This window comes from Vulpes vulpes, chromosome 1 (assembly GCF_048418805.1).
Source record: "Vulpes vulpes isolate BD-2025 chromosome 1, VulVul3, whole genome shotgun sequence".
Taxonomy (NCBI): Eukaryota; Metazoa; Chordata; class Mammalia; order Carnivora; family Canidae; genus Vulpes; species Vulpes vulpes.
The window spans coordinates 111,631,213-111,653,983 of record NC_132780.1 but is presented as its reverse complement, the minus strand read 5'-3'; the positions used below and the strand labels follow the sequence as shown (position 1 = coordinate 111,653,983).

Genomic DNA, 22,771 nt, shown 5'->3' with positions numbered 1-22,771 from the left:
AACACTAGTGCCGTTCAGGTGCAGTGCAGGCATGATTCAGGTGTAGGGTAGACACCACGGGAAAATCGGGAACTGGCTAGTGTGTTACCGTGATTCACTGTGTACTGGTGGTGCCCATTCTCTCCATATCGGGAAATAATAAGGCGCATGCCATGTAATTATGGTCTGCTCCCTCTTGTTCTCTCTTCCTGCCTCCCACTACCAGTGCCTACTTATCCATTGACTAGACTGGGAAACAAATATAAAAATAACCCAAATCTGCACATCCCATTTCTTACTGTCTTGTAGTTTATCTTTCATGGCTGAAGGCATCCTGCTCTGGAGAATGAAATGTTGATTAGGTAAATCAAAGCCCTTTCTGGACCTTAGATTCTGGGGTTGTGGGTTTTGTGTTAAGGACAAGCAAGAGTGATAGATTAATGGTAAGAGAGAGAGAGAGAGAGATTTTTTTTTTCTTAAAGATTTATGTACTTATGAGAGACACACAGAGAGAGGCAGAGACACAGGCAGAGGGAGAAGCAGGCTCCCTGCGGGGAGCCCGATGTGGGACTTGATCCCAGGACCCCGGGATCACGCTCTGGGCCAAAGGCAGATGCTCAACCGCTGAACCACCCAGGCGTCCCTAGGAGAGAGAGTTTTATGGTAGAAGTATGTGAAGTGGACAGACAGCTACAGCCCCTTCTTCACCTCTCACGCACCCTACTGCTGTGTCGAGTGACTAAGTTCTAGGAGTGCCACCTACCTGATGCCCTGGTTAGACGATGCTTACAGTGAGTCAGGGAACTCTTCTGGAAAAAGAGGTATCTCAATGGTTAGATCCGGTCCTTTAGGAGAAAACGAGTAGCTAGATCCAAAGCTGTCATTTCCACAGATGGTATCTTATGTAATCCCTGCAACAGAACAGTCATATCAATTATAGAAAAAGAAAGAAGTACAAAGTGGTTAAATAACTGAATCAATCACACATTTTTAAATGATGAAGTTGGAATGTGTTTCCTTTTTGTCTAAGTTCAGCATGGCTCTGCTCATAGTCTCCTAAGGATAAATACAGTCAGAAACCTAAGAACACTTACAAAGGCAACAAACTGATAAACTGCCAAACATATTTGTTCAGGGAAATACTTAAGTTCAGTAACCTAATGGGAGAGCTCAGATTCAAGATGTAAACTGATGAGCTGTGTCAGCAACCCAAGACCCTCCCTATAGATTGTGCTTCTGAAACAGCCCGTTCCACTCTTTCTCCTTTCTGGAGAGATGAATGAATAATCTGTCCCTAACTCGGCGGTTCAGGTTCATTTCTCAGTACCTGCTGTTTTCTATACCGAGTGACAAGTGCCACCTGCCGGCCAAATGGTGAAACATTTTCATTTTCATACTGTTGCTCTTGACTGCTCAGCTACTAAGTAGCCTATTATCTGGATAATTGTTATTCTGTTTTTTTTTCAATAAACCTAAACAGTACTTTTAAAACCATAGAGTAGAGATAAAAAAATCAATTTCTCTGAATTTGAGGAGCTTTCCAGTCCTCAAATTTGCCCTACCTTTTATTATATGGCAAGGACGACTGCATCACAATCATGCACAGGGGATATAGTTTTAGGTACATCTCGTTCAGGGGGTTTTGGTACCACTTTAAATACACTTGATGCCTTTAGTCATTATAAAACATCATAACTTGATTCCCTGAATAAAGCCTCCTCTACTCACTTATACATAAGTAATGTTAATGGGCATATATTTGGATAATCCCTGCTTGTGCAATGTGTGCTGTATCACTTATGTATCCTATAGGGCTTTCTGGGTTCATCTTTTCTGAGTAATAACTTCTTATCCTAGAGAGATTCTAGGCTCTCTCTAATATGACACTATTTTCCTTTCTGGCAATACCATTGACCTTTGAACAACATGGGTTTGAACTGCGTGGGTCCATTTGTGCAGATTTTTTTCCCGAGAAATAGGATACGGTATTGTAAATGTATTTTCTCTTACTTATGATTTGATCAATAACATTTTCTTTTCTCCAGCTTACTTTATTGTAAAAATGCTGTATATAATACATCTAATATACAAAGTACGTGTTAATTTGACTTCAGACTCAGTAAGGCTTCCAATCAATAACAGGCTATTAGTGGTTCAGTTTTGGGGGGAGTCAAAAACTGTATACAGACTTTCAGTTCTGCAGGTGTTGGTGTCCCAACCCCCCTGTGTTGTTCCAAAGTCATCTGTAGTTTCCTCCCCTCTATGGGATCTCCCCTAGCCATGCCCTAGTCCTTAGCTATGCTCTCCATTTCCATTCCTTCCATATTGTCTGGAGTGGCCACTGTTTCTTTTTCTCTTCCTTAAGATCTAAAAATAATGCCATTCTTGCATGAGGTTTTTTCTCATTTCCTCCCTGTAAAAATGTCTTCTTTCCAGTTCTCTTTGTCCTTAATGGGTCTTCCTTAGAACATGTTTTATTTTCTACCTGGTGTAATAATTACTCATGTGTCTCTTCTGTCTCCTCTTAGGGGCTGTAAACTTTTATTTTTAAAAATTTTTAAAAAGATTTTATTTATTTGAGAGAAAGAGCGCACAAACAAGGGGTGGGGCAGAGGGAGAGGAAGAAGCAGAATCCCCACTGAGCAGGGAGCCTGATGCGGAGCTTGATCCCAGGACCTGGGATCATGACTTGAGCCGAAGGCAGACACTTAACTGACTGAGCCACCCAGGTGCCTTAAATTATAAACTTTTAGAAACAAGGGACCATTTTTATTCATCTCTCCATCCTCCAAAACCTACGCCTGGACCTTTCACGTACTAAGTACTTACCAAACAATGAATGAAGGATTGAAGGAATAATTTGATTTATGCAGAACTCTTCACAAATGGGTCCAAGGCCAAGTATTTTTCATTCGACCAAATTGATTGACTCTGCAAAGGTTAGACTTAACTCTTTCTGCATATATTATTGGAGACCAAAGTGTTCTTACACTTGGTCAAAATAAGGCGTGGCATTTGGATGGGAGTTATAGAGACTGTATTTGGATTTCGTTTGCCATGATCATGGTCTTGGCATCAAGCGCAGAGCCTGTGTAAAATGTCATGCTTGTTGAAAAGGAATTCCAGCAATAGCATTCTGTTCTTTTGCAGTGCTTCCGTGGACACAAAAAAATGAAATAGTGTAATCTGACAATTCCCACACTGGTTGTTTTAGCATTAAATGTAGAGCAAAGAAGGCTTCCTGAACTTTTAGCTATGTTTTTCAAATTGAAATGGCACATCTGAATACAACTTTGTAATGAAGAGTATGAATGCATTTTCCCATTTAGAATTTAATCTTTTAAATGTGTCACTATTGCGTAGGATGCTGAGATTTCAAATCTGTATAACCACAGAGACAGATGCCTTAGAAAATATATTTATTCATCAAGAGTACTTTTCAGCCTTCTTACATAAACTGCCATGGTTTAAAATTTATGATACCCAAAGACCCTTGTCTAACAAGAAGCTATTATAGTCACTGTAGTTGAGATATTTTACTTTATTACTCTTGGTACAAAGATCTCATTTCTCTGTGGTGATGCATTGTTTTTCCAAAAGGAATAATGCATAATACACTCACACTTGCGGGCCCTGTGCTCACAGCATAGCAAATGAGATATTAAGTGAGTTGCTTCTGTCAGAGTAGTTTAGCAGTTCGTTGAGAATGGATATCATGTGTTCTTTTTCTCGTGTACTTCCCATCACCACACCTGGCTCAGCGTTGGGCACAGTAGATGGCTACCAGAAGATACTCACTTCCCTAACTGGAGTTGCTTGTCCAGATAATAATCTAACTCATCCTTTTCCTGAGGCGCATATGTCACGCTTCCCGACAGGACAGCACTGTGGCTTACTGAACAAACTGGGGCAGTGCCAGTAGTTAGAGGCACATCAAAACAGCCAGAACAGGACACTGCAGGGAGCAGTGTGGTGTGAGGAGCCCAGGACACCCCCTGTTCCTGGCTTCACAGATTACTCCTTTCTGCCCTGGAGTTTGGGATCAAGAAATTTCATCCATTGTTGTCTGCTCCTGAGTCTCCCAAACAGGACCCAAATGCGGCTGCTGGGGGCCCATAGGAATGTGATTCCAAAGGGAACTCCTCCTTCCTCCAAGAAGAGAAGTAGCTTCTCCAGGGGCAGGCGGTCTTGCCACATTACCTCCCTCGCTCTGCATGGCAGTCAGCCATTCCTGTCCACATCCACAGAGACGGAGAGCGTAGAAGTTCAGGTGTTTTCTGAAATGATTTTCACTGGAGGGAATACTAATTTGGGTTTTGAAGCAAGTACACCTATTGGATCTCTGCCCTATAAAAATTCTGTGGGTGCCTGAACCTCATGTACAACCAGTTTTCATTAGTGTACATGCTCTTGGGGGACAATCAGAGGCTGCCTGGTGCCCCAGAAGCACTGTGGGGCCTGTTTCCTGACGGCTGAGAGTAAGGTGCAGACATCTGGCTTCCTTCCAAAGCAGGCTACTCACCAGTCCCTTCTAAAGGAACCCTGTGCACCTGAGCTTGTGCCCCTTAGCACCAGCATCCCTGTGTCTCCCCCTTCTAAGCTTGGATCCCATTTCTCATCGTGTTAGACCTCACCTCCCCTCTTACTCAGGACCCAGCCTCACATTTTCAGTTCAGGTTAAGGAACTGTACTTCATGATTGTTCTGATTTTGAAGTCAAACCTCATATCTTGTGCCTCCTGATTTAATAGTTAACCCTTTGCCACCTGATCATATTCTTACTTTGAATTTGGTCCCTTCCTCTATCCTGACTCCTGTAGGCTTGAGTGAAGTTCAAGCGTAACCTCTATTTTCCACCTTGTCCTCGATCAGCGAGTGCTGATTCCCCTACCCCCTAACTCAGGCTTGCTCTCCCACACCCAGCCTTGGAATGAAACAGGGTGGTCTCTTGACACACTTGGGGGCTCTAATGCAGACACAGAGGGTTAACTGTTATTTGACTATGACCTTTTCCTTCTAATGATCTAGAATCATCCTTCCTCTATTCAGAGAATCCTCAAGGAGGTCTTCTAGTCAAGACCATTAGTAATAATTCCTGGCATTTGAAAATAACAAAGTATTATTTAAAATGTTTCTGAACAAGGGAAGATCTAGTTTTTTTGGACCTTGAAGCTTGTACAGTTTTGCAGCACTCCCCCAAGAAAAAAAGAAACTGTAAAATATATAAATATGAAGTTGGGGAACAGAGCCTTGGAAGGGGCCTATGTTGGGGAGGGGTCTTGAAGCCAAAGCTTCATTTGCTCTTTGGTTTATCTGCCACTTGTTTCTGCATATATTGTGCCATTTGATCTCTACAGGAATTTTTTTAGTAAAAGATAACTGCATTTTTAAAAAAAATTTCCAATTCACTTCTCCTCTCCAATTTCTTCCCCAAGATTTCCATAATCATGGATATTTTGGTGAATTAAAAAACTACCCTGAATGATTAACTGTAAATATTACATAGATGAGGAATTTATTTTTTTTTTCTTTTTCAAATTTTCATTTAAATTCTAGTTAGTTAACATACAATGCAATATTGGTTTCTGGAGTAGAATTCAGTGATTCATCATTTCTTTTTTTTTTTTTTAAGATTTTATTTATTCATGAGAGACACACACACACACAGAGAGAGAGAGAGAGAGAGAGAGGCAGAGAAACAGGCAGAGGGAGATGCGGGCTCCACGCAGGGAGCCCGATGTGGGACTCGATCCCAGCTCTCCAGGATCACACCCTGGGCAGAAGGCGGCGGTAAGCCACTGAGCCACTGAGCCACTGGGGGCTGCCCTGATTCATCATTTCTATACAACACCCAGTTCTCATCCAAACAGGTGCCCTCCTTAATACCCGTCATACATCTGGTCCATCCCCCCATCCGCCCTCCCTTCCATCAACTGTCAATTTGTTCTTTATAGTTAAGAGTCTCTTATGGTTTGTTTACCTCTCATAGATGAGGAGTCTAAAGGAGAAGGATGAATGAAAGGATTAAATGACAGTAGTGCTTAGAATGTGTCCCTGTTAGAGGTGCTATAAGCATACTGACTCACAACCTATGAAAGTCCTATGATTTTTATAATTTCTCATTCATAGAAGAGGAAATTGAGGCACAGAGAAATAGCTGCCAAGAATGGAGTTAAGAAACTGGATAACTGTGATTTCTTCTGACACAGTCAGGCTCCAGGCTCCTCAGTCTGTTATTAAGCCATGCGCCTCTCTTTACTTAAGTCACATAAGCAAGAGGGGAATACAAATAAACTTAAAATATGAGATTGATTATTTCACAGCTATTTGAACTACTCTGATATCTTTCCATTTAGATTGATAGGTCTTTAGTGTGGGAGAAATTAATAGCTAGCAGCAATCACAATTTTTCTTTTTGAGGAGCTCTGTCTCTATTAGGCAGATATTGGAGGACAGTGATCTCTTTGGAAGGCGGTACAGAGGGAGGATGCTTAGGGGTTCTTTAAAGATGGTGGAGGGAGCTGAATGGTGGGCAGCACTGGCTGGTGTCAGGCCCTTAACTGCAGGTCCCAGCTCTTGTTCCTAAGCAGCAGACCTCACGCCTGTCTCAGGTCTCTAGTCCTTGATCTTAGTATCTCCTACCCCAACAAAAAGAAAGGGGTTAAAGGTGCATGGGTGGCTCAGTTGGTTGAGTGTCCAACTCTTGATTTCTGCTCTGGTCGTGATCTCAGGATTATAAGATCGAGCCCCATGTCAGGCAGTGTGCTGAGCGTGGGGCCCACTTGGGATGCTCTCCCACTCTCTGTCTCTCTCATAAATAAGTAAATAAATAAATAGAGTTTAAACTGGATGTTTTTAAAGACTCATTGAAATTTTAGAGCCTGTGAATATTGCCCATCTTTGTTACAAGCTGTTAAGTTTTAAATATCTATATTTGTTTATTTTATTCTGAATATAAACATGAAGTTTCTGGAGCAAAGAAAATTATTATTTAATTATAGCAAATAATTGTGCTGACTTGCATTTGCTCTAATTTGTATCTTGGAGGCAGTGGATGAGATGAGTCAGATCTGATGTTCTACATATACCAGAGTTTGTACTACTGGTAAAGAACTCCAAGAAAAAGAAAAAAAAAGGAATCTGGGTGTTTATATAGGAGGGGACACCCACCTTCTGTTCCCCTCCATACACTCGTATCTCTTTGCTATTTGGGAGGGGTCCTGGAATCTTACTCTTACCCTTTGGAATAAGGAAAACTTTTGGAGGAACTGGTAACATTTTTCGTTAAGGTTAACTTCATGTAGTACATTTACGTGTGCCGATTTATTTTAGTTCACTAACTATATGTTATCCCTGTTTCCACAGAAGGTATTTCAATAGATGAAACTAAAATACCCTACTTTTTGTCTTAATGGTTTAGAAAACCTTTTTTGCAAATCTTACTTTTATAGTGTTTTGTTTCAGTCTTTTCCCTTTAATTCTGCTGGGTTATTAAATTAAGTGTGCAAGTATTTTTGTATCTATTATGATGTGGTTATTGCACTAAGTCCACTTTTTAAAATACTTCTATTATTATTATTATTTAAGATTTTATTTATTCATGACAGACACAAAGAGAGAGGCAGAGACATGGGCAGACACCACAGGCAGAGGAGAAGCAGGATCCCCTTGGGGAGCCTGATGTGAGACTCAATCCCAGGGCCCTGGGATCACTACCTTAGCCAAAGGCAGATGCTCAACCACTGAGCCACCCAGATGTCTCAAAGGATATGATTCTTAACAATGGCAATCTAGTTTTGCTTTTTCTAAAGAAGAATAGGACCATCAGCTGAGGTGAGAGGCAAGCTTTATGTTCAGGGCATAATGAAGCTTTGGAACAATCTTTGTCAGGAGGGACAGAACTAAGGATAGTAAAAGAATAAGTCCAGAGAAGATGAGAACTGTGCCTTTTTTTGTGGTGTGGGTTCAAAAGTTATGCAAATTTTAGCAGCCTGAAATTTCTGAGCAGACAGGGAAAGTGATTAGTGATCTGACTGATTTAAGGCTGGAGTTTATCTTCCTGGGTGTAGCAGAGCATAGCTGAAATGATGACTTGTTTTTCTCAGGCAGGATGGGGAATGGAAGGAAAACCAAGAGGGGATGTGATAAATTGAGAGAAAAGAGAAGAACTGAAGGAGAATAAAAATTTCAGTAGCTATCAAGAGCATTTATAATCCTCAGAGAATTAGAAGAACCATAAATGATAAGGAAGTAAAAGGGTTTCAGAGCTGGAGAATGTTTAAGAGATGGAAAGATTGGTCTAAGTTCACTTGAGCAACTCCTGGAGTTACAAGGTGGAGGAAAGCATGTGATGAAATTAAGGAAAAAGAGGAAACGTACTCAGTTAAAATAATTGGATCCAGTATTATTAAGGATATGCTATACCTTTACTGTAAATATAGTGAAATTATTCATACTGTAGTGAAATTTTCTGGGTATAGAATCATGCAGGGAAAGATACTCAGTGTGGCTATCATTGAATGCCTCGTCCCCTAATTACTGCTATGTTCTTCTAATTACTAGTGAATTTTGCCTTTATCTGGAGGCATTATTACAGGCATCTGGAACTCATTTCAGTGTCTGGTATTGGCTCCTGTATTGCCTTAAAATGTTTTATTGGCCACCACTTTTGATGTTTTTCTGTTCAAAATGTAGCTGAGACATTTTAATTTTTGCTGTGTTTTTCCATAATATCTGAAGTTCATCTGTAGAAACACAACTCTGAAATTAGTTATAGAAGAGGAAAGTTTATGTAATTTGTAAAAGGTTTTATTTACCCACAATTCTAATTTAGTGATATGATTAGTATAGATCAAAAGTCATTACAATAAAACTAACAAAAGTCATTATCTTTAAGCCAGTACCAAAAATGAGACAACCCAAATTAGAGAACTGTATCAAATATGGTTCCTAGGCTAGGCTCAATCCATTTTGCTGTATCAGGAACAAAGCTCATCCCAGGGTGATACAAACTTTGGAAGAGAGTATATACTAGCACTTCATATAAAGCATCTCAAAGATGTGATAATGTCCAACATGACTGGAGAAGTAGTCACATTATGCATGCAGAATAGGCATGTGGCAGTGTTTCAACTGTATGGAATAGATGAGCCATAAGCACTGGGAGCATCTATTTATTGTTTCAATCATCAATTATCAATGTTTTATTGAGCACCTATAAAGTGCTAAACATTGTATTAGGTATTACAGATAAAAAATGGGTTTGGAAGTTTACAATTTATTGAGACAGACACACCTGTTACCATGTGATGTGATACATACCATCATAAAGAGACGAAAAAGTGTTATAAGAAGAGACTTCTGGTATAAATGTGGCTAGACAGACATAGCATTTCCCATTCTTTTTCTGGAAGTCTTCTTTGAGCAACATGGAAAACAGAAAACAAAAATGTGAACTCAAATTTCAGTCATACTAGGAGATATATACTAAAATATTGCTCAGGGCTATTGCTCAAAGCTGTCAAGATAATGCAGGAACTCCACAGGAGGTAGGGGAAAGAAATGGAAGAAAGAGCCCAACAATAGCACATCTAAGGAATTAATACAAATACACTTAGTGAAGAAGGGTACTTCTGGGGATGGAAAAGAGATAGCCACTGTCTGCTATAGCCAGAAGGCAACAGGAGCCCTCCTGGACCTACTCTGGTTCACAGAAGGAGATGTGGACTGCACATGAAAGTATTCAACAAGTCGTATTTGCCGAGGGGTGTGTGTGTGTGTGTGTGTGTGTGTGTGTGTGTGTATGTGTAGAGATGAGAAGAAAATAAGTGACTTGTGGAGTCAAAAAAAAATAACTTGTCTAGAATCTTATCCTCTCTTCCTATAGAAAACTCTAGCAAAGAGCTAGTCCTAGAACACCTAATTCATATATGTTTAAGAAATGAACTAGTAGGGATCCCTGGGTGGCGCAGCGGTTTAGCGCCTGCCTTTGGCCCAGGGCGCGATCCTGGAGACCCGGGATCGAATCCCACGTCGGGCTCCCGGTGTATGGAGCCTGCTTCTCCCTCTGCCTGTGTCTCTGCCTCTCTCTCTCTCTCTCTCTCTCTCTCTGTATGACTATCATAAATAAATAATAATAAAAAAAAAAAGAAATGAACTAGTATAGCAGCTAAAAAAAAAAAAGATACCATACAAAAAGAAAAAAAAAAGATTTCAGTAAAATATAAACAAGATATCATTCCATAAGAAAAAAAGGAAAAGAATCCAGTAAGATATAAATGACATGACAAAAAAGAAGCAACTACATCAATTTCTGATAAAAACATCAAATTTGGAGCAGAAGAAAACTGACTTAGTGTGATAAAGGGCAATCTATAAAAAACTTACAGCCAGAACTGTACTTATAGTGAGAGACTAAATTCTCTTAAGATGAATTAAGCAAGAAGGTTTGCTCTTACCACTCCAATTCAGCATTCATTGTTCAGGAAGTTCTAGACAGTGTAAGAAAGAAAGAAAAAGAAATAAAGGACATTCAGATTGTCAACAGAGGTAAACATTTTCTTTTTAGTTGTGACGGTCTATGTAGGAAATCAGATGGAATCTATAAAGAAGTTACTAAAACTGGTGAGGTGAGCTTAGCAAGGTTGCAGAGTACAAAATTGGTATATAAAAATCAACTATTTCTACATACTAGCACAAACAATTGAAAGTTAAAATTAAAAAAATAATATTTCTGGGCAGCCCGGGTGGCTCAGCAGTTTAGTGCCGCCTTCAGCCCAGGGCCTGATCCTGGAGACCCGGTATCTAGTCCCATGTCAGGCTCCCTGCATGGAGCCTGCTTCTCCCTCTGCCTGCGTCTCTGCCTCTCTCTCTCTCTGTCTCTCATGAATAAATAAATAAAATTTTAAAAAAAGATATCAAGACCTGTACACTAGAAACTATAAAACATTGCTTAAAAAATTACATGAAACAAATGAGAGATAACCTATGTTCATGGGTTTGCAGATTCGATATTATGAAGATGTCCGTTCTCCCTAACTGGTCTATAGACTTAACTCAATCTCAATCAAAAGTCAAGCAAGATTTTTTTTTTTTTTGGTAGAAATTGCCAACAATCTAAAATTCATGTGGAGTGCCAACAGCAGTCAAAATAACATTGAAATAGAACAGTTGGTGGACTCTCACTACCTAATGTCAAGACTTATTATAAACCTACAGTAATCAAGACAGTGTGGTATTGACGTAAAAAGAGACATAGAGAGCAGTGGAATAGAGTCCATAAATAGACTCACACGTATATGTTCAGTTGTTTTTCAGTAAAGGGACCAATACATTTTAATGGGAGAAAGAATAACCTTTCAACAAATGATACCAAAATACTTGGATAGCCATATGTCCCCCAAAATAGTGAACTTTGACTTTTACCTCAGTACTGAAATTATCTTGAAACCTTAAATGTAAAAGCTAAAACTATAAACCTTTTAGAATAAAATATAGGAAACCATTTTAGTGACCAAAGGCTTACAAAGATTTTTAAAATATGATACAAAATCTCCAACTCTAAAAAAATGACACATTGTATTTCTTTAAAAAAAAACTTTTGCTTCTCAAAAGTACATGATTAAGAACTTGAAAAGACAAGCCAATGACTGGAAGAAAATATTTATAAAACAGTACCTGATACTAGACTTGTACCTAGAACATGTAAAGTACTTTAAAAACTCAGTAGACAACATAATTTAAAAATAGGCAGATATTTGAAACAGACACTTCACTAAGCAAATACACATATAAACATAAGCATATGTCTACATAAAAACTTGTATGCCCATATTAGTTCTGTTTGGAATAGCCAAAACCTGAAAGTCACCCAAATTACCATTAATGAATGAAAAGACAAATTATGGTCTCTTCAGTGGAATACTACTCATCAACAGAAAGGAATGAACTGTTGATCCACATAGCAACATGGATTAATTTCAAAATAATTCTTCCTACTGAAAGAAACCAGAAAAAAAAATCATACTATATGATACCACTTAATCGAAAATTCTAGAAAATGAAGATAATCTATACTAAGAGAAAGATCAGAGGATAGGAAGGGGTGTAGAGAGGGATTGCAAAGGAGCACAAGGAAACTTTGGAGCATGATCAGTATGTTTATTATCTTGATTATTATGATGACTATATACATATGTCACATTTTACCAAATTGTACACTTGAGTTGTGCGCAATGAAGTGTATGTCAGTTATGGCTCAATACAGCTGGAAATGTAAAAAAAGAAAATGTTGCCGCAGTTCAGAAGAAAATTTTACATATACATTTAGAAACAAGTTTTTACTTAGTAAAAAAAAACTAAGTTGTTGTTGTTGGTGGTGTTTTTTGTTTTTTGTTTTTTATGAAGGAAGACCTCAAAGAAGAAATATAGGAACTTAGGAAGAGATGTTGAAACAGCAAGAGACAATGGAAATGAAACATGATTTGGTGAACTCAAAGAAGAAATAGAAAATAGAAATAGAAAAAATAAATCATACAGTTGGAAAGAATACAAAGGCAGGGGTTAAAAGCAATAGGGATAGAGCAGGGGTCAGCAAGCTATTACCCATTGACTAGATCTAGTCTGCTACCTATTCATGTATGGCCCTTAAGATAAAAATGATTTTTGCATTATTGGATGATTGAAAAAAGGAGAATATGCAACAGAGATTGTATATGGTCTATAAAGTCTAAAATATTTGCTATCTAGCCCTTCACAGAAAAAGTTTTCTATCCCCTGCTATGGAGGATAAATGTGAAAAGGCAAATAAAATGAATAGAAATTAGGAAGGACTTCCTTATAATTACAAGGAAAATGACACTAGAAGGAGATTGAGTATTTGTATAACTGGAATACTCTTTAAAGAAAAAGTAGGGGAAGAACACATTTTTGAAAATATAAATCAGGAACACTTTTGATTAAAAACAAACAAAAAACCTTGAAGCTACATATTTGAAACAGTATGCTGCATGGTAGGGTAAACTATCTAAGAATAGTCAGCAATAAGACATATCCTGGAAAAGTTATTCAGCTATACAGAAAAAGATAAAATGTTTTGATGAGTACGCATAAAGATCAAATCACTTAAAGAGACAAATTCAGATTTGCTTCAGATTTTCTATGATTTTTCAGCTCAGGTGACAGTGAAGTAAGAACTCCCAAGATTTTGAATTATAAACCAATAATTTTATATTAGCTATACCATCTTTCAAATAAAAGCCTACAAACAGTTTTGAAAAATAGGAAAAAACTCAGGAATCCCTTTTTGAAGAAAACAAGTAAAAAGCAATTTTCAGCCAGGCCTCCCCTGATGTCCTTTATTGCTCCTCCATCTACTTTTTATTTATTTCTTTTTTTAAAAAGATTTTATTAATTTATTCACGAGAGACAGAGAGAGAAGCAGAGACACAGGCAGAGGGAGAAGCAGGCTCCATGCAGGAAGTCCAGTGTGGGACTCGATGCCGGATTCCGGGATCAGGCTATGAGCCAAAGACAGATGCTCAACCGCTGAGCCATCTAGGCATCCCTAAGAATAAGTTTTATAAAATTAACATTGTAATGGTAGTCTGTAGGGGGAAAAATCCCTTCATAATATCAGAAGTACCCACATAAATCAAAAGAAAATGGACTGTATCATTAAAAACTTAAATTATAAAAGCAAAATAAAATAATATGACAACTATACCACCCATATATATGGTATCATTAAATACAAATGGCCTAAATCTAGCTTGATGAAGGACAAAGAACTTCAGATTGCATCACAAAGCAAAGCTCAATTCTGTGCTATGTGCAAGACACCCATCTTAAATGGCAATGCAGAAAAATTGAAAATGTTATTTCAAATAAATGTACAAAAGTAAAATAGAGGTCCAGCCTACTATTGGTTTGGAATTCAAGGGAAAAAACACATTAAATGTCCAAAGAAGGGCATTAAGTTAAAGTTTTCAATTTATAATGAAGATATATCAATTACAAATCTCTCATATCAGCTAATGTAGTGTTGAGTTTCATAAAGCAAAAACCTACAAATGATGCATGGAGAAGGAGTCAATCATTGCTAGTAATAGGAAACTTTATTGGCCTTCAGCCTAGGAATATCTAAATAATCAATAATATATAATAATAATGTATATATGATATATACTCTGTACTCTCAAAATAGGCAATGTACTTCTTATCAGTGCTCTTGAAATATTCACAAGGATGACTGTACACTGAGCCACCAAAAAGCCTGGTGGGGACAATGTGTCTATCAAAATTACAAATGCATAAACCTTTTGATCCAGAAATTGCACTTTTAGAAATTGATCATATATACATACTTATACAAATATAAAATTATCTATTTACAAAATTACTTATTTTATATGTCATTACAAAATACTTTGTAGAGTAAAATATTGAGAAGGCCTAAATGTTTAGAAAAAAGTCTGGTTAAACGAATTTTTGTACAATACATTAGAATATGATGAACCTGTAAAGAGAAGTTTTTTAAGTACTAATAAAGATCTTTAGGATGTATCTTTACTGAAAAAGCAAGATGCAGACTGCATATACAGTATACTACCATTTTTCCGACCTCAAAAAAAGTGAGGAAAACTTACTTATATATACTTCTGTATGAAGTATAAACAAATCTCTGGAAAGGTAAAAATAGTGGATTGTGAACTGGACAAATGAAATGGAGCAGTAAGGAGACTTTAAAAAAATAATACTTTTAAATATGTATGTTTCATGTGAATTTATTATCTGCATAAACATCTAAAAAGAAATAATGCTAATTTGAATGCCTTTTATTTCTTTTTGTTGCCTGATTGCTGAGGCTAGGACTTCTAATTCTATGTTGAATAGCAGTGGTGAGAGTGGACATTCCTGTCTTGTTCCTGATCTTAGGGCAAAGGCTCCCAGTGTTTCCTCATTGAGAATGATATTTGCTGTGAGCTTTTTGTAGATGGCTTTTAAGATGCTGAGGAATGTTCCCTCTATCCCTACACTCTGAAGAGTTTTGGTCAGGAATGGATGCTGTACTTTGTCAAATGCTTTCTCTGCATCTATTGAGAGGATCATATGGTTGTTTTTTCCCTTGTTGGTATGATCTATCACATTGATTGTTTTATGAGTATTGAACCAGCCTTGCATCCCAGGGATAAATCCCACTTGGTCCTGGTGAATAATCTTCTTAAAGTACTGTTGGATCCTACTGGCTAGTATCTTGTTGAGAATTTTTGCATCTGTGTTCATCAGGGATATTGGTCTATAATTCTTCTTTTTGGTGCGGTCTTTGTCTGGTTTTGGAATTAAGGTGATGCTGGCCTCATAGAACGAGTTTGGAAGTACTCCATCTCTTTCTATCTTTTCAAACAGCTTTAGTAGAATAGGTATGGTTTCTTCTTTAAACGTTTGATAGAATTCCCCTGGGAAGCCATCTGGCCCTGGACTTTTGTGTCTTGGGAGGTTTTTGATGACTGCTTCAATGTCCTCCCTGATTATCAGCCTGTTCAGGTTTTCTATTTCTTCCTGTTCCAGTTTTGGTAGTTTGTGGTTTTCTAGGAATGTGTACATTTCTTCTAGATTGCCTAATTTATTGGCATATAGCTGCTCATAATAAGTTTTTAAAATTCAAATTGGCAAAGAAGAAGTCAACCTCCCCCTCTTTGCAGATGACATGATACTCTACATAGAAAACCCAAAAGACTCCACCCCAAGATTGCTAGAACTCATACAGCAATTCGGCAGTGTGGCAGATACAAAATCAATGCCCAGAAATCAGTGGCATCTCTATACACTAACAATGAGACTGAAGAAAGAGAAATTAAGGAGTCAATCCCATTTACAACTGCACCCAAAAGCATAAGATACCTAGGAATAAACCTAACCAAAGAGGTAAAGGATCTATACTCTAAAAACTACAGAACATTTCTGAAAGATATTGAGGAAGACACAAAGAGATGGAAAAATATTCCATGCTCATGGATTAGAAGAATAAATATTGTGAAAATGTCAATGCTATCCAGGGCAATTTACACATTTAATGCAATCCCTATCAAAATACCATGGACTTTCTTCAGAGAGTTGGACAAATCATCTTAAGATTTGTGTGGAATCAGAAAAGACCCCGAATATTCAGGGGAATATTGAAAAAGAAAACCAGAGCTGGGGGCATCACAATGCCAGATTTCAGGTTGTACTACAAAGCTGTGGTCATCAAGACAGTTTGGTACTGGCACAAAAACAGATACATAGATCAATGGAACAGAATAGAGAACCCAGAAGTGGACCTTTTGGGTCCACTTTATGGTCAACTTTATGGTCAATGAATATTTGACAAAGCAGGAAAGTCTATCCACTGGAAAAAAAGACAGTCTCTTCAATAAATGGTGCTGGGAAAATTGGACATCCACATGCAGAAGAATGAAACTAGACCATTCTCTTACACCAAACACAAAGATCAAAATGGATGAAAGATCTAAATGTGAGACAAAAATCCATCAAAATCCTAGAGGAGAACACAGGCAACACCCTTTTTGAACTCGGCCACAGCAATTTCTTGCAAGATACATCCATGAAGGCAAGAGAAACAAAAGCAAAAATGAATTATTGGGACTTCATCAAGATAAGAAGCTTCTGCACAGAAAAAGAAACAGTCAACAAAACTAAAAGACAACTTACACAATGGGAGAAGATATTTGCAAATGACCTATCAGATAAAGGGCTAGTATCCCGATCTATAAAGAACTTATTAAAATCAACAGCTGAGAAACAAACAATCCAATCATGAAATGGGCAAAAGACATGAACAGAAATCTCACAGAGGAAGACATAGACATGGCCAACAAGCACATGAGAAAATGCTCCGCATCACTGGCCATCAGGGAAATACAAATCAAAACCACGATGAGATCCCACCTCACACCAGTAAGAATGGGGAAAATTAACAAGACAGGAAACAACAAATGTTGGAGAGGATGTGGAGAAAGGGGAACCCTCTTACACTGTTGGTGGGAATGTGAACTGGTGCAGCCACTCTGGAAAACCGTGTGGAGGTTCCTCAAAAAGTTAAAAATAAATCTGCCCTATAACCCGGCAATTGCACTGCTGGGGATTTACCCCAAAGATACAGATGCAGTGAAACGCCGGGGTACCTGCACCCCTATGTTTATAGCAGCAATGTCCACAATAGCCAAACTGTGGAAGGAGCCTCGGTGTCCATCAAAAGATGATGAATAAAGAAGATGTGGTCTATGTATACAATGGAATATTCCTCAGCCATTAGAAGCGACAAATACCCACCATTTGCTTCGATATGGCTGGAACTGGAGGGTGTTATGCTGAGTGAAATAAGTCAATCAGAAAAGGGCAAACATATGGTCTCATTCATTTGGGGAATATAAAAATTAGTGAAAGGGAATAAAGGGAAAGAAGAGAAAATGAGTGAAAATATCAGTGAGGGTGACAAAACATGAGAGACACCTAACTCTGGGAAATGACCAAGGGGTAGTGGAAAGGGAGATGGGCGGAGGGTTGGGGTGACTGGGTGATGGGCACTGAGGGGGGCACTTGGCGGGATGAGCACTGGGTGTTATGCTAAATGTTGGCAAATTGAACTCCAATAAAAAACAAAACAAAAAGAAATAATGCTATGAGTTTATAGAAGATAAAGCAATGAATTCTTTGGAGGATCAGGGGAAGTGAACTAGAAGCAAGAAAAACAAGATGATAGAAAATAGTTCAATCAAGAGATGATAAAAAGCTTTAAACAATTTGATGACTTGAGGCTAGTATAAAATTTTGGTTTTCAAAGATTGAAGTGGAGAAATTCGTAAAGTTCCTCAGTGATTAGGTGGAGAGGATTGAGAGTGACGATGGCCCAAAGATAACCTAGCTTGGCCATGGTGTCTGGGTGTTTGGTGATGTCGCTAATCAGGAGAGGAAATGCACCAGGAAGTACCGGTTGAGGGTGATGTGGTATAGAAGTAAAATAATTCCATTTTGGAAGGGTTGTCTTGAAAGATACCTGCAGTTTATGGAATGTTCCAAGAGGCATTTGGGTCTCAGGACAGAGAAAAAGGGACCATTTCAAAATCCGTGCAGGCCATCCACATCAGAAAAGTTTTCAGCAGAGAGCAGAACCAACCTTTAATCAGTCAGGACTCCCAGTTTTGAGGGGGAAGGATACTTAGAAGAGGAAAGTAAATTTTAATGTCCTAGAGAATCTGGCCATTGAGCTGGTTACCACACTGGTGTTTGTGGCACAGTAAACATTAATGGATGTACTACCATAAAGGAGGTCCAAGCAGACCCCTAACTTGGGTCATATCCCAAGGGGAGTGGACCTGAGCCTGGGTGCAGGTCCTGTATTACTCTCCATCTTCTCTCTGTTTCATTAACATCCCGTCATTTTAACATGACCATCATCATCGCAAAATACTAGTTTTAAAGGTTTTTTTTTTTTTTTCAGGGAGAGCAAATGCTTCCTCTCACTCTAGATGTGCCTCTAAGTACAAGCAGCATCCAGTTATTAGGGACACAATCAAAGGCAGTCTATCCTCAAAAGTCCCTTGAAGCTCCGGCCCCGAGCTCTGAACTAGACAGAGCTATTGCTGCAGGTCAGGATTCATTCCAGATGCTGGGACCTGCAAGCAGGGAACAAAGGGTCTCCAGAGAAAAGAGACAGGGGCTGTGGAGACATGTTTGATACAGTCATGCCCTGAAATTGCTCATGAGATATCTGGTCTGTGATGCTTTGACAAACCATTGCATTCTCTTAGGTTACCCAGTTGCCACTAATCACAACACTGTTGCAGCTTATCTAAACTAAAAGGGACCCCTTAAATTATCAGGCAGGACGTGCAATCTTGACACTCCTTTAATAAATGAAGATTATTGAATTATTGTAATATTCCAGTTGAAAGGTCTTTTTACTTACATTCGTCTAATGATTTTTTTTCTATAAAAGCCTGTTTGTACCAACAAGTAGGATCACTGAGTTCACTACTACCTGCCAAACTTCAACATCTAAGGTGAATAATTAAAGTAGGATTTAGCCATTTGTGTCATGTTTCCCATATGAAGGGTAAGACTTTATCAAGGGCCAAGTGTCACCATCATTAATGAGGTTCAGAGAGTGAAGCACTAATACATATTTTTAACTATTATTTTTTGGTTTTATTAGAGTGATACATGTTTAATAGGAAAAACTTAGAGAATAAAGTAAATAAGAGATACATAAGAGAATTTAAATCTCCCATTATCTTATTGTCTGGAGTTGATGACCATTTTAGATATTTTAATGTATTTTCCATATTTTCTATGGTTTATATATGTGTCTGTGTACATATGTAATCATATATATAGAGAGAGACATTGACTAATTCAGTCTATGGATATGTATTTGCCTAGAAATATGTTGTCTATGTAATTCCCACATTGTTTCTTTGTGTTTCCCAAATGTCCAATTACATTATATTCTTCTAATGTCTGTTATCTGAAGTTTACATTTTAGAGAGAATATTTTTGAACCTGTAGGGCTTTTCAGTTATACCAATCACACACAAACGTGTATGAGCACACGTGGAAAACTCTGCAACTTTATTTATTCATACTTCGTAACAGGCAGATGATAGGATTCGTAAATCCCAGCCAGCCCTGAGCTAGATTACTGACATGCTTGCACCAGGGAACCAAAGGCAAGTAAACCTCTGCTGGGAGGAAGTCAGGAAGCACACTGTGTTCTCCATCCGTAAGTCTTCTGCATCCTCAGAATCAGAAGATTTCTTGGCTCAGGCCAGCTCTACGGAATTGAATTCTGAATGAGCCATCACAATGATATATACTTGCTAAAGCCCATCTTCTACAGCTCTGCTTTTTAAAAGTGTTTTTAAAGTGTTTATGAGTAATAAGTATCACCCAATACCATCAGGTTTTGAGGGAAATTATAATTAATTATAAATAAGGTGGCTACCAAATAATGAAAGCATGATCTTTATTATTTAAGGAAAGTACGAAAACACAGAAATTCAGGCCTTGGGGTGATGACTTGAATGAAGAGTCTCTTGCATCCTTTGAGCTTTCTGTCAGCCACAGAGGCAGGAAGACAAACACAGAAGGGTTGGACTCTGATGTGGAGTATGTTTTGGACACTAAAATGAAGAAGTCTACACAGAAGAAAGTGAAGCCTCAACAAAGACATCCAGCAGCCCTGCCGGAAAACACCCGACTAGCCCAGAGGTCCCAGGTATTTGTTTTTCTTTTCTTATCCACAGATGTATAGTAATTAATTTATTCTAGAAATAGCATTAGGTAAAGTTTTGCTTCATTGTCATGTTTTTAAGGCACTCTAATTATAGCATACATACATATTGTCTCTCAGTTTCCAGGACAAGATCCCAATTTCTTTCTTTTTCTTAATTAATTTTTAAATTTTATTTACATTCAATTTGCCAACATATAGTATAACACCCAGTGCTCATCCCATCAAGTGCCCTCCTTAGTGCCTTTCACCCAGTTACCCCATCTCCCCACCCACCTCCCCTTCTGCAACCCTTTGTTCGTTTCCCAGAGTTAGGAGTTGCTCATGGTTTGTCTTCCTCTCAGATTTTTTTTGCCACTCAGTTTCCCCTCCTTCCCTTATGGTCCCTTTCACTATTTCTTATATTCTTCCACATATGAGTGAAACCATATGATGATTGTCCTTCTTCAGTTGACTTACTTCACTCAGCATAATAAGGTCCCAATTTCTATTTTTTCTTCTTTGTTCTCTTTTGGAGGAAATGTCAGATGTCTCATATCAGCACATCAGCACAGTATGTTATGCTCAGCCAAATGAAGGGCCCCAAAGAGTGCCTGCATGGGAAAAGGATTTAAAATCTGTGTTTAGATTCATAGAGAGTAAGACTGTAATCTTGAGGATTCTGCATTCAGTGCTTTAGAGCAAAAATGCTGAGCCAAATTTTATAATAGGTAGTTCACCCAGTAGTCAAGGTTCTGGAAAAATGGGATATAAACTCGATAATACATTTAAGTGGTAAGACTGATTTTAACAAATGTACCACCCCACAAATTCCAAATGAATTTGTTTCACCTTCATTCTGACAATATTATTCTTATTTAATTCCTTTTTGAGAACTTGTTCTCAGATTTAGCTTATAATAATAAGAATACCTATGATTGAATGGTCATTTACCTTGTGCCAGATTCAGCTGGAGGTTGTAACGGACAATATCTCACTGCCATTTAAAATTTTTTATAAGGCAAAATGCATTGTCTAGTTTATCTGCCTTGTTTAGCAAATTTGATTTCTAATGCCTTCTTACTATATCCCAAAACTAAATTTACCTTTAAAGGGTAGAGATGAGTTACCAGAGAAAATATTCAAATGCATTGCCATAGGCTCTGAAAGCAGTAAACTAATTTGATCAACAAATATCTACTGAACTTTGCCTTGTGTAGAGATACTGTGTTAAGCATTATGGGGGACAAGATGTTTTAGGCATTGTTCTTTCAAAAGGAATTATCCTGAACAATTGTTACACTGCAGAAATATCTCACATGTTCTTTTATAAAATCTTTGACAAACAGCATATAGACTCTTCTAGAAAATCTTTAGTGACAGAAACTTATTACCTCCTAAGGTCGCCTTTCTCATTACATTTTTGGGTAACTCATTCTCTTAAAATATTTGAAGTCCAGCTCCCTGTGATTTTGAAATTTGAGCCCTAAATCTTTCTTTGAGGCTATAGAAAAAAACCTATTTATAATTGACAGAATTATTTGTCATAGTTACTTTGAATTATATACATACAAGTTTATAGATTCAGGAGATAATTATTTAACCTTTGCCATGTCTAAAATACTGCATGTTTATAATATAAAAATTGTTATATCACTTTATAGTCATATCTCTTTTAACCCTGATTTCCATTTGTTAACTGGACAATTTCAAGATTTGGAATTTGTTGGCATATTTTATGAGTAGGTTGCAAACTGTTAAAACATATAAATGATTGAGAAGTTGAAGTGTGCACAGGTGTTAAAACACTTTAGACTTTCAATATAGAGATTCATTAAGTGTGAGGTGTGTGTATGAAATCATCTGTTATGTGTACCATTCAGTATGCTAGCCAACTATGGGGGATTTAACTGTGAGCATACCCACACACGGTCCCTACCCATGTTAAACTTACCTAGAGCCAGAGATTCCAATAATCAGACAAATGTAAACTACTATTGTGGCAGTTTTTAATGACTTAGTAGCATGAGTACTTGTAATAGGGGATTTGACCCTGCCTGGGAAGATTGACTGGAAAAAATGATGAAAAATCCTGAAAAAATGATGACTGAATTTTTAGGCTTGAGTTCCAGTTGGTAAAAAGAGAGGAAGAGCATTTCCAAACAATGCGGACACGTGTGAAAAAAGGACGCTGGTGAACAAGAGTATCTTAAGAAAGCAAAGAAGCTCTGGCAGGGTGGAGATGGAAAGGGGCTAAGGTGGGAGATGTGTAGGAGTGAGCAGAACCATGCAGGTCCTCTAGGCTTTGACAAGGGGTTTTGCATGTATCCTAAAAGCAATGGGACACCATTGAATGGAAGTGATGTGATTATATTTTCCTCTAGAAAAGATTGCTGGCTGAGCGTAGAAGCCTGCCATGTGTGGGCGGAGCAGTCGGGGGAGCTGTTAACAGCGGTCTGGTGGGGAAGCACTGGCAGCTTGGGCTGGGGTCATGGTGGTAACGCAGAGAGGAGTGTGTGTGTGT

The 22,771-nt window shown here is 38.1% G+C and overlaps 1 protein-coding gene across 1 annotated transcript in view; it reads left to right on the top strand.

The window, feature by feature from the left end:
• The window catches only part of MORC1 (MORC family CW-type zinc finger 1), a 169,614-nt gene that overhangs the window by 103,106 nt on the left and 43,737 nt on the right, over positions 1-22,771 (top strand). Inside the window, exon 18 of the mRNA XM_072722555.1 lies at positions 20,014-20,253. Within this exon, the coding sequence (XP_072578656.1) occupies positions 20,014-20,253 (240 nt within the window). The remainder of the gene's footprint in view (positions 1-20,013; positions 20,254-22,771) is intronic.